This window comes from Notamacropus eugenii, chromosome 2, assembly GCF_028372415.1.
Source record: "Notamacropus eugenii isolate mMacEug1 chromosome 2, mMacEug1.pri_v2, whole genome shotgun sequence".
Lineage (NCBI taxonomy): Eukaryota > Metazoa > Chordata > Mammalia > Diprotodontia > Macropodidae > Notamacropus > Notamacropus eugenii.
Window position 1 is genome coordinate 419,694,572 of NC_092873.1, and position 12,671 is coordinate 419,707,242.

Consider the following 12,671-nt stretch of genomic DNA (forward strand, 5'->3'; position numbering starts at 1 on the left):
TTATTATTCCCTCCTTAAGTCAAATGTGATGAGAGTAAACTTCATTTTTTCCCTCTCACCTCCCTCCTTTTCCCCTCCATTGAAAAAGCTTTTTCTTGCTTCTTTTATGAGATATAATTTGCTACATTCCTTTCTTCTCCCAATATATTCCTTTCTCACCCCTTAATTTCATTTTTTTAGATATCATCCCTTCCTATTCAACACACCCTATGACCATTGTCTATAAATACACACACACATATATATATATGTATGTATGTATGTATGTATGTATGTATGTATGTATATAATCCCTCCAACCACCCAAATACTGAGAAAAGTTTCAAGAGTTACAAATATTATCCTTCCATGTAGGAATGTAAACAGTTCAACTTTAAGTCCCTTATGATTTCTCTTTTCTGTTTACCTTTTCATGCTTCTCTTGATTCTTGTGTTTGAAAGTCAAATTTTCAATTCACCTCTGGTCTTTTCCATCCAGAATGCTTGAAAGTCCTCTATTTCAATGAATGAACATTTTCCCCCTGAAGTATTATACTCAGTTTTACTGAGTAGGTGATTCTTGGTTTTAATCCTAGTTCCTTTGACTTCTGGAATATCATATTCCAAGTCTTTCGATCCCTTAATGTAGAAGCTACTAGATCTTGTGTTATCCTGATTGTATTTCCACAATAACTGAATTGTTTCTTTTTGGCTGCTTGTAATATTTTCTCCTTGACCTGGGAGTTCTGAAATCTGACTACAATATTCCTAGGAGTTTTTCTTTTCAGATCTCTTTCAGGAGGTGATTGGTGGCTTCTTTCAATATTTATTTTACCCTCTGGTTCTAGAATATCAGGGAAATTTTCCTTGATAATTTCTTAGAAGATGATGTCTACGTTCTTTTTTTTTTGATCATGGTTTTCAGGTAGACCAATAATTTTTAAATTATCTCTCCTGGATCTATTTTCCAGGTCAGTAGTTTTTCCAGTGAGATATTTCACATTGTCTTCTCTTTCTTCATTCCTTTGGTTTTGTTTTGTAATTTCTTGGTTTCTCATAAAGTCATTAGCTTCCATTTCCTCCATTCTAATTTTTCCAGAACTATTTTCTTCAGTGAGCTTTTGAACCTCCTTTTCCATTTGGCTAATTCTGCTTTTTTAAAGCATTCTTCTCTTCATTGGCTTTTTGGACCTCTTTTGCCATTTCAGTTAGTCTCTTTTTAAAGGTGTTATATTCTTCAACATTTTTGGGGGTCTCTTTCAGCAAGCTGTTGACTCGCTTTTTATGATTTTCTTGCATCGCTCTCATTTCTCTTCCCAATTTTTCTTCCACCTCTCTTACTTGATTTTCAAAAACCTTTTTGAGGTCTTCCATGGCCTGAGACCATTGTATATTTTTTGGAGGTTTTGGATGCAGAAATCTTGACTTTTATGTCTTCCTCTGATGGTATGCTTTGTTTTTTCTCATCGAAGGGATGGAAGAAAATAGCTGTTCACCAAGAAAGCAATCTTCTATAGTCTTATTTTTCCCCCCTTTTTGGGCATTTTCCCAGCCAGTTACTTGACTTTTGAGTTCTTTGTCAAGTAGAGAGTATAATCCAAGGGACCTGTAAGTTCTCAGTTCCTCCAAGGTGGCACAATCAAGGAAAAAAACTTTACTCCTCTTCTGGCCTGCTCTGTAGTCTGGGAGCAACCACAACCTTTTCTGCCCAGGATCTGTGAGTAGAATTCCCTCTCCAGAGCCTCTACCAGCTCCACAAACCAGCACTATTCCTCAACCCAGGCCACCACTCAGAATTGAAACCCAAATCAGCTGCTTGATTCCCCCAGGGTCTTTAAGCTAGGGTTCAAAAAATGAATTCTTGACATTGCCCTGGGCTCGGGGCTAGGGTCCACCCTGCTCCCTTCTCACCATGGTGAAAGAGTTTTCTTACTGACCTTTGAAGCTGTCTTTGGCATTTGTGGGTTGAGAAATCTGGGAACCACAGCTGCTGCCCATGATTCTGCACCCTGAAGTCTGCTCCAGTCCTGTCTGTGCTGCATAGGAAAGGCTGGGCTGCACTCTGCTCTGAGTCTGGTGTGACTGACCCTTTCTGTTGGCCTTCCATTCTGTCTTGGGCTGGAAATCTCTTTAATGCTATTGTTTTGTGGCTTCTGCTTCTCAAGAATTTGTTTACAGTCATTTTTACAGATATTTTATGGGCTTCTACAGGTCTGCCCTTCTACTCTGCCATGTTGGCTCTGCCCCCTAAAATATATTTTTTAAATAATGTTTTTGTACTTTACAATTCTTCACAGAAAAAAGAAATGAAGAAAAGGATAGTTTCAAAGAAATGGGAAAAGACATATAGTCTGATTCAGAGTAAGTGGAACCTAAACAACTGTACTATAACATCAATATTGTATAAACAAACATTTTGACAGACTTAAGAACTCTGATCAATACAATTATCAACTGTGATACCAGAGAATTGATGATGAGTGCTCCCTTCCCTCCTGAGGAAAGAAATTATAGACTCATATGCAGAAGGGAAGATCAAGTGTTAAAGGAATGAGCATTTATAAAGCACCTACTATATGTCACGCACTGTGCTAAGAACTTTTTACAGGTATTATCTCATTTGATCCTCATAACTCTTGAGAAATAGTTGCTATTATTATCCCTATTTTACAGTTGTGGAAACTGAGGCAAACATTAAGTGACTTGCTCAGAGAAACACAGTTAGTGAGTGTCTAAGCCTGGATCTGATCCCAGGTCTTCATGATGCTAGGCATAGTGCTCCATCCACTGTGCCATCTAGCTTCCAGAATGAGACATATTTTTGGACATGTCCAACAAAGGAATTTGTTTTGCTTGATTATTCTTTCTTACAAAGGTTTTGTTTTTCTCTTTCCTAGAAGGGAGAGCATGGAAGAGAGAAAAAAAATATATGCCTGACAATTTTCAAAAATTAATTTTAAGGACAGCTAGAACTTATTTATAACACAATATAAATTAAAGAAATCTATATTCCAGAATCTAGAATTACTGTATGACAACTTTAATTTTATATTAGCTATGAAGTATTAGTATCTCCCTCCAAGCAATACTTCACATGGTTTGTTAGCATGTTCTAAAATCCCTTTGTTATATGTGAACACATTTTATTTAGTTATCTGCTTATTTTTTATTTTCCTTCTCTGTGCATTTTTATTTCTGTGAAAAGACAATAATTTGACTTAGATGCAATTAACCAAGAACAAATGAATAACAAATTAAAAACTATTGTAATAGAAAATATTAACAAATTGGAAAATTAGTGAAGCAAGCAACTGATTAAAAAACCTTCGAAGTATGTGTTCAGAAAAATATATATTTTTCTTAATTTCTTAATCCTCTTAGCTGGGATTTAAGCTAGTTGCCTATCATACAATGCTGCTATCTTAAAGTGCCTTTGGGGAATTAGATGGCTCTGATCTGCTATGTGCCTCAAGGCAAATCTCAAGTATTTCAGGGTTCATTAGGTAAGAAATTTCAACCAATAACACAGAGAATGGTATATGATAGAAAAATTGACTCATTTTATTATTTTTAGAATTAAATTAAAGTAAGGAATATCAACCCCAAAACTGTCCATATTCTCTCTTTAAGTATATTTATATAACTATTCAATGTCATACGTAGATTTTCAAGAAGGATGCTATTCTCACAAATTTTGTCAATTATTGGTACCTAAGACAACAGTCAATGATTCACAATCTACTGTATAATTTAAAAGATTATTTAATTTACGCAGTTACCTTCACCATTTCTCGATATTTTTTTCTTCCCATATAACCTCTCCACCACTTCTGTATAATCGTCATCATTTTGTTTAAATACCTGAAATATTAATCATGAGATTATTTCATTTTTTAAGTTTTCAATGTTTTTGGAAAAAACCTCATTACTAAAATTTTAATTTTCACAGTGTTTGCATAATATTGATATTAAGAAATAAATAGAGTCATCTCTGGAGTAGAAACCAATTTTTTTTTTGAAGGCAGGAGGATTTCTTTGTCCTTTCTCTACATTCATATCTCTACAAAGTGAGATCATGGTAATAATAATGACAGTATTTGGTAACACAGGCTCTAAATTCCACTCTACTCTTCAGTTCTCTCTACATCCCCTTTCTCTATGCAACATGAAAGAGAGAACTGGGACAACCCATCTGTGTTCACTTAAGAACTACTCTTTCTTTGGCAAAAAAACAGTGTATTACATCCTGTGGGGTCAGACCAGATTTCCAGGTAGAGTAGTGGAATTATAAACTGTCGATTTTAAATTGCAAGTACTATAGTCAATTAGTTACACTATATTATGTAACTTAAAAGATCATGTAAATTATATGACATTAACTTCATCATTTGCTAAATAGAATTAAGATTTCTGAAGGCTTGTTTATAAGTAGAAAATGTCAGTATTCATATTTAAGTCTGCTGACATTTCATCTATAGCACATAACTACAATGAATACTATAATGTTTCCATCTTTATCCAGATAGCCAGACTATCAGTTTGTACCACTGAGCTGTCAACTTCTGGAAGTTATTGGATACTCATATATGACTTTACCTATTAGTTGTACAGTTTACCTACTGTCCATCATTCTTGCTATATGACCCACCCAGCAGTAATAAAGTGCCTCTGATAAATCTGGCATTTGTGGATTTCCAGAGTTCCTCACTATTTCAAATCAATACATTTAGTTCTTTTAATGGAAAAACATCTCAACATTAATATGTGTTACTTTTCTAAAAAGAATATTTTCTAGTTACTCTTGAAGATAATTTTAAACATTTAAAAAAACTGCATAAGTTTCCAAAGATATATACTTTATATGATATAACTGAAGTTTCATTGGCAAAAGTCAATATACCTGATATAAGCTCGTACTCGACATCCTCGAAACCAGCTCTGTATTTTAACTGCTGCGTTATATTCCTTTTTTCTATATCCATCTACACTCCTGAAACATTATTTTAAAAAGTACTCTATTAGCAAATGACATTTTAGTTTTGACAGAAAGCAATCTGTTAAACTTAACCTTTACTTTCTTTCATTAAAATAAGTACAAATCATATATCATTTTAAGTAAACAAAGCATTTCAAATATTACATATTTCAAAATGAACCATCTTCTAAGGTCGTCTGCTTTTAACAGCTTTACATTTTCATTTTTATAATAATCTTTTTTGCAACTAATTAATTTGTAATATTTTTCATCAGGGAATAGAAAGGAATATATATTTTATTATTCTTTTAGTATACCAATATAGATATAATTAGGAAAAATTCTTTAACTCCAGATAACTTGATTTTACTGTTTAATTCCTGCAAACAAAATATTAAAGTTATGAATTTCTGCATTTTCCACTCCAGTGACTGAGTCAACTATTCCTAAGTAAAATAAATCTTTTACATGTCAGTCTAAATATAATCCTAAAAAAGGCCATTGAAGTTAAATGAGGACGTAGGTAATGTTCTGATACTTACAAAGGATATACTTAATAATCACATGGTGATTAAAGTTGGAGAGTTTAATTGAGGCAAGTCTCTTCTTAATTGTATTCACCTCCAATATACTTACCTAAGCAAACATTGTAGCATTGTTCTGGAGAAAACAAAGTAAACTAATAGATAATTCCTGTGCTCCCCCAAGTAATCCCTCTCTCCAAATACACATCAGGAAATTGATTACTCCCATTCAGATAGCTATTCTCCAAGTTTGAGAAGGTAAGAAAAGTCAGAAGTCAGAAAGTTGTAGGCCATTTCCACCTACTTCCTCGCCCCACCCCCCCCACATCCCAGGGCTTTTTTCAATAAAATTCTTTTTAATTCTTGTAGTATTTTATCTAGTACCTAACCCCAACTACATAAAAAGACCTGGTTTGACTGGGTAGAAACAATGAAACTGTTTCCAAGTTTAACTTTTAATCATTATGGAATGAAGCGGATCTATTTTCCCAAAAACAACAGCAAAGTAATCTAGCAGCCTGGATTTTTGATGACTTGTCCTCAATAAACAAATTCCATTCATAAATTAATGTCCCTATCCCCTATTAAGTTGGTGATAGGATAATTCATAAACTGATTCAAAGCTTATTTATTCACGGGATCTTGGAGGTCTTGGGGAAAGAATCCTTTAATCCACTTTTGAGGCATTCGAGATATAAAGAGAATAAACATTTTAAACTAGTTTGAGTTAGATTTCTTAGCTTTCATCTTTCATTCACGGCAAGTGGGTTCATAGTGGGGACTGTAGAGAATCTGGTCACATATTTAGCTTCTAAAACTTTCTCTAGTGTCCATGTTTCTAGTGTCTATGTTACTCCTATGTTTCGTATCTACTGGTTATTTTAGCTTAAGTGGTACCTGGAATTTGAAAAGGGAGAGACTGAAATAATGGGAAGAAAGATTCCTTAAGAAATATAGTTATATAGCTTTAAGAGTACTGTAACACACTCCTATATCAAGACAGCTTCTTTTAGTATGAACTATTTTCTCAGGCTTCCCTTTTGTCCTTTGAAGGAAATTATTTTTTTGAATAAGTCCTAAAAAAGATTCAAAGAAGGAATTCTTCTTTGGAGTTTAGTGATTGAATTTTAAAAAGTAATTCCTAAATCAGGAGATTTAAAGAGAAAGCAAAAAACTTTAAACTGGATTCAGGAACCTAGAGGCAAATGGTCTGGTGGTGGTTAAAAAACTTTGATCACTACATGTTACAAAAATACAAATATATTTTCAAGGTAAGATAACCAACATTAAGCCTGCTGGTTTTCCTCTGTAATATAATGTTTTAAGTTATACTGAAAGCAAGAGAAAGATCAAATAATGAACAGAACTGTAACTCACTGGGATGAGCTAATGATGAAGGATAGAGTGATGGCAAAAACATTAATTCTTATTCTTCTGTTTCTTTACTAAAGAGAATTATCCATGGACTGGGAAGTATAGAACAAAAGTGTTCAAACCAAGAAAAATAAGGAATGTAAAGAAAATACCTAACTGTTCTCAATGAATTCAAGTATCAGGCACAGAGAAACGTCATCCCGGGGTACTGAAAGAAAATGGTAGGTGTGAATGACAAAAATTTTTGGAGAATGTGAGTTGAGCCACAAGACTAGAAAAGGGCAAATGTTCTAATAGTCATAGTATTTCAATATTCCATACTCTGATATTCAAATAGATGGTTAGGTTTTTCAGTCTGTATGATGATGAATATGAGTTTAATTCCTGATAAAATTCTGGAAATTATTACAAAGAGTACAGGTTCATGAGCTTGTAGAAAATTAGGCAGTGATCACTTAGGATATAAGGAAAAATTTCTTATTGAACCATTATGCTTTCATAGGTAGGTCCCCAATCACCTGAGGTCTTCAAACTGGGCACTGAATGATTTTCTGGGGGATGATATAAATGAGATTACTGTTCAGGTATGGATTGGACTAGATTAATCCATCAATCAACAAACATATTATATATTTACTATAGGACTGGTACTATGTTAATTATTGGGGATGCAAGAAGAGGCAAAAACCAGTCCCTGCTCACAAGGAGTTCACAGTCTAGTGGAGGAGACAACAAATATACACAAATAGGCTGTGTATATGATAAATAAGAGAAAATTAACAAATTAGCTCTGAGATCCCTCTCAAAGATGATATTATATGATTCTGTTTTTCTTTGTTAATGAAGTATACCTGCCTATTCCTCCAACAAATGACAGCTGATCACTTCTCTGAATAGGCATTATTCAGTGTTATAGGACATAAAAATAAGAAACTACTATACCAAAAAAGTAGGTGAGGAGTGGGGAAATGTCATATGTATTCAAGGCATGAAAGGTAGTTCAGTTTGTCCCAAATGCATGGAGGGTATTTAGTGCGAGATAAGGCTGGGGTTAGATTGAAGGGGCCTTTGAATCTCAGCATAAGGCAAGGCAATCTTTTTATATGTTCCTAATTGACTTACTATCCCATTTAACACAATGGCTTTTCCTTTTCCTTCCTTCCTCAAATTTTCTATAGCTTCTCCTTCCCCTACCTTCTCAGCTGAGAACTTTACCTCATATTTCCCTGGGGGAAAAAAATCCATTTCCTAAGTTCCCTCTTTCCCCCTCCTCCTCATCTCACATTACTCAGATGCCTTCTTCCACTACTGCTCCTCCTTCACTCCTGTCTCACATGATGGCCATTCTCTTTGCCAGAACAAAACTCTCTCCATTGCACTTCCTCTAGATGGACTCCTCTGTCATCCCCACTCACTTTCACTTATCTGCCATCTCTCCTTGTTACTTCCCTATTGCTTACAAACATGTCCATGTCTTCTTCATCCTCAAAAAAAAAAATTCATTTAATTCATCATTTCCCACTAGCTATTATCCCATATCTCTCCTCCCTTTTGTGATTAAAATCCATTTCTTTTCTCCCACTCCTTAACTCTACCAAGTGGCTTGTGATATCATTTTTTTGGCTGAAACGCTTCTCTTCACTCTAATGGCCTTTCCTCAATCCTCATCCTTCTTGATTTCTCATCAGCCTTTTATACTGATTATCACTTTCTTCTCTGTGACACTCTCCTCTCTAGATTTCCATGATGTTACTCTATCCTGGTTCTCTTCCTATCTCTCTAATTCTTTCCTGGATCTTCATCCAGACCATTCCCCTTGAGTGTAGGTATTCTCTAGGGCTCTTTCCTAGACTCTCTTCTCTTCTATACTATTTAAGTTGGAAGTCTCATCAGCTTCCAAAGATTCAATTATCATATCTAGGTTGATGATTCTCAGATCTACCTTTCTAGCCCTTCCCTCTCTCCCAACCTTCACACCCACATCCCTAATTGCTTATTAGACTGCCTATTCATATCAAGGAGGAGAGAGAATGATCAGCGGAATCAAAAACTGATGAATAATGAAGAAGGATGTCACACAGACATTTTAAATTCAACATGTCTATTTCAAAAGACTCACAATGGAAAATGCTATTCACATCCAGAGAAAGAACTATGGTGTCCAAATGTAGATAGAAACATACCATTTTCTCATTTTTTGTTTGTTTTTTCTTTCTTGTGACTTTTTTCCTTTTGTTGTCATTCTTCTTTCATAACATGAGTAACGAGGAAAGATTTTTAGTAATTGTACATGTATAGCATATATCATATTACTTGCTGTCTTGGGGAGGGAGGGTGAGAGAAAAAAATTGGAACTCAAAATATCACAAAAGCAAATGTTGAAAACTATCTTTACATGTAATTGGGAAAAAATAAAATACTATTAAACAGGGAAATTTTTTTTTAAAGTTGAACAGATAAATAAATAAATTCAAGACATCTGAAAATGAACTCATTGTTTTCTCCCAAACTGCTCCTTCTTCAGAACTTTTCTATTATTGTGGAAAGCACCACCATCTTCCCAAACACCCAGACTTGCAATCTACATGTCATCCTCAACTCTTCATTCTCTCTCATCAACCATTATCTACTCTGTTGCGAAGTCCTATCAATTTTACCTTTGTAATAGCTCTCATATATTCTCTTCTGACATTGCCTCTGGTGCAGGCTTTCATCACCTCATACCTGGACTACAGCAAAAGCCTTTTGGTTGGTCTCTAAGCCTCAAGTCTCTTACCACTCTAGTTGATTCTCCAATCACCTGTTAAATCAATCTTCCTAAGGTGCAATCCTGAGTGTGTCATGGTTCCCTCCCCATTCAATAAAATCCGATGATTCCCTGTCATCTCCAAGATCAAACATAAAATAATTCATTTGACACTCATCTCTTCAAAACCTTGCCCCTCCTACCTTTCCATTCTTCTAACATGTTACTCCCACATACACTGTGATATAGTGAAACTGGTTTCCTTACTATTACTAGTAGAAGGTACTCCATATTGAATTTAGGCATTTTCACTGGCATTCTCACAAAACTGGATGGTTCCCCCTCCTACTCTCTGTCTTCTAGCTTTCCTAGCTTCCTTCAAGTACCAACTAAAAATTCTCCTTTCTACAAAAAGTTTTTCCCAATCTCTCTTAGTGCTGGTGCTTTCCTTTGGTTAATTATTTTGAATTTAACCCATATATATATATAATTTGGGAGAGGGAGGGGTTTTGTTTGTTTGTTTGTTTTTTTCTGGACAGCAAGGTGGTGCAATAGATAGAGTGATGGATCTGGAGTCAGGAAGGTTCATCTTCTTGAGTTCAAATGTGGCCTCAGATACTCAATAGCTGTGTGACCCTGGGCAATTCACTTAACCCTGTTTGATTCAGGGCACATAGGCACTTAATAAATACTTGCTGACTTGACTAGGTTAATTAGAGAATTGGAAAACAAAGTGCTACCTAGAATCTGAGGAGCATGAGCATTAACTAGGGGGCTAAGGAAAGGCTTCCTGGAGGAGGTGGCATTTGACCTTAGGATCAATAAGATTTCAATAAGTAAAATAAGGATAGGGGTGGGGAGGGAGAGTCAGAGGGTATTTTAGTCACAGGAAATATGCAGGGGAAAGACAGGAGGCCTGAAAACACAATTTATATTTGAGTGGCAAAGTACAGTCAATTGTTTTTTAATTTTATTTTTCATTTTAAACACAGTTTATAATAGATAAAATGCCAGGCTTAGAGGCCTGAGGGCTACCCGAGTCTTCTTACCTCACCTCCCGAGGTCTTCGGTTGGCCAAACCGGATGCTCGTATGAGAGAAAGGACGTTCCAGAGTCGAACAAGGGTTGAGCTTTATTTCAGGGTCTAGTTACAAGTGCAGGGGAATTCTTCCTTAGGAGGGAGCGAAGAATCTCCCAAGGAGGCAAAGATCTTACAATAAGAGATTGGAAGTAGAAGTATAAGCGGGGAGAGAGGGGGAGGGGAGAGAGGAAAAGCGGAAAAGCGGAGCCTTGTTGTCCTGTCCGCTCCGCGCCCCTCCGCCCACGAGAACTTTCAGGCTTTCCTGATCCTACTTAAACTCTCCAGCAGCATAGTTTGCATCTGAATACCGTGCTGTTAGATAACAATAGTGTGCCCAGATCCGGGACAATCTCGAGGGCGGGGAGAGCTCTCTCCCATCACGTTTCTCACGGGAAGAGGCGGAAATACACGGGATAGCTCGGTTCACCTCGATTCCCAGTCGTTTCCTGGGGGGGTCTCGTGAGAACTCTAAGATTTAGAAGTTCCCACCTTTACCCGCCCGAGACTGTCCACCTGGAATTGAGCTTCCATCCCCAACAATAAAACACTTCAAACTTTTGGTCAGATGATACTTCTTTTTAAAGCATTTACAATAAGGATCACAAAAGAATTTTTTTTTTTTAATATTAACCAACCGAGACACAAATAATATTTATGTTGCTAACTTCACAGGCTCTTGACCTGATTGTCTCCACAGTATTACCAAGAATTAAAGGACCCTAACTTATTGATGTTGGTCTAAAGTCCTAAGCCTAATAGCTTAATTTTAGACTTAACCTCAGATGTTCCCCTACCAATAATCTATAATTTAATAGATCTGGTATTAAGCTTACAAACCTTTTGACTATAGGAAATTGCCACCAAGAGTAGGGACATTGCAGGGAAACAATATCTCCCCAGCTTCATGTCAGTTCCAGGCAGGAGTGGATTGTCAACTTGCATTCAGTCAGGCTTAAAATCTGCGAGGTGTTAGTGAGGAAATTGAGTCAGGAGAATCCTACTTCAGCCCAGGCTGAACAGCTACTCTCCCACCCTTCCCATGAGATCACCTTTTGCAGTTCATACTAGCATATCACAGGCTTACTGGCATCATGGATTGGAGGCTCAGACTGCCTTTCTTGCTATCCATATCTGGAGTTAGACTCAGAAGAACAGTCACTTAATAGTCCCATAGCATCTAAAAATAGCAAGTTCCAATAACCAGGTTTCAAATATGATTATAATTTCACTTTGGCTAAGAAACATCTTTTGAGGCAAGTCTTAAGTGGCTTACATGCCTTTCTATACATGTTCTAGTTCCTGATTAAATAGCAATCATAAAATCAAATTTACCATTAAAACCTCAACTTTTCTATCAATGCCAAATTTTACCCGAGGTTACCTTCCTCTAGGAAATTTAGACTAAAATTCTTTTCTCCAAACTAAATAATGTCATTGATTTATTCTCAGTAATTAATTCAGTCAATTGTTTTAATACTAATTGCTTTTATCTCACTTTGGAACATGTCCAATTTTTCTCCCCATAACTCCCTCCCTCTGCTTCCTAATATCTTGCATTCTGATTACTCCTTCCCTTAATGTACCCTCCCTTCTATTCACACCCCACCCTTCTCTTATACTCATCTTCTCTCTTTTCTTGTAGGGCAAGATAAATTTCTATACCCCATTCCCTGTAGTTCTTATTTCCTGATTATATGCAATAAACATTCTCAACATTCGTTGCTAATACTTTGAATTCCAACTTCTTTCCCTCCCCCCCCAACCCCACTGAGAAGGCAAGCAATTCAATACAGACTAAATATGTGTTGTTTTGCAAAAGACTTTCATAATAATTATGTTGTGTAATACTAACTATATTGCCCTCTGTCCTACTCTATCCCCCCCTTATGCTTTACCCCTCAATTGACCTTCTCCCTTCTCGAAAGTGTTTATTTCTAGTAACTCCCTTCTCCCATTTGCCCTCCCTTCTATCATTCCCCTCACCCCACTTGT

General features: G+C 36.1%; 1 protein-coding gene across 2 annotated transcripts in view; it reads right to left on the bottom strand.

Annotated features, from left to right (window-relative positions):
* Positions 1 to 12,671, bottom strand: part of SPATA17 (spermatogenesis associated 17) — a 270,751-nt gene that overhangs the window by 234,961 nt on the left and 23,119 nt on the right. For both annotated transcript variants that reach the window (XR_011975479.1, XM_072647825.1), the window contains exons 2-3: positions 4,880 to 4,969; positions 3,759 to 3,840 (exon numbers count right to left, since the gene is read on the bottom strand). Coding sequence is in view for 1 of the 2 variants with exons in the window: in XM_072647825.1 (XP_072503926.1) it covers positions 3,759 to 3,840; positions 4,880 to 4,969 (172 nt within the window). In the remaining variant the exon portion in view is untranslated. The remainder of the gene's footprint in view (positions 1 to 3,758; positions 3,841 to 4,879; positions 4,970 to 12,671) is intronic.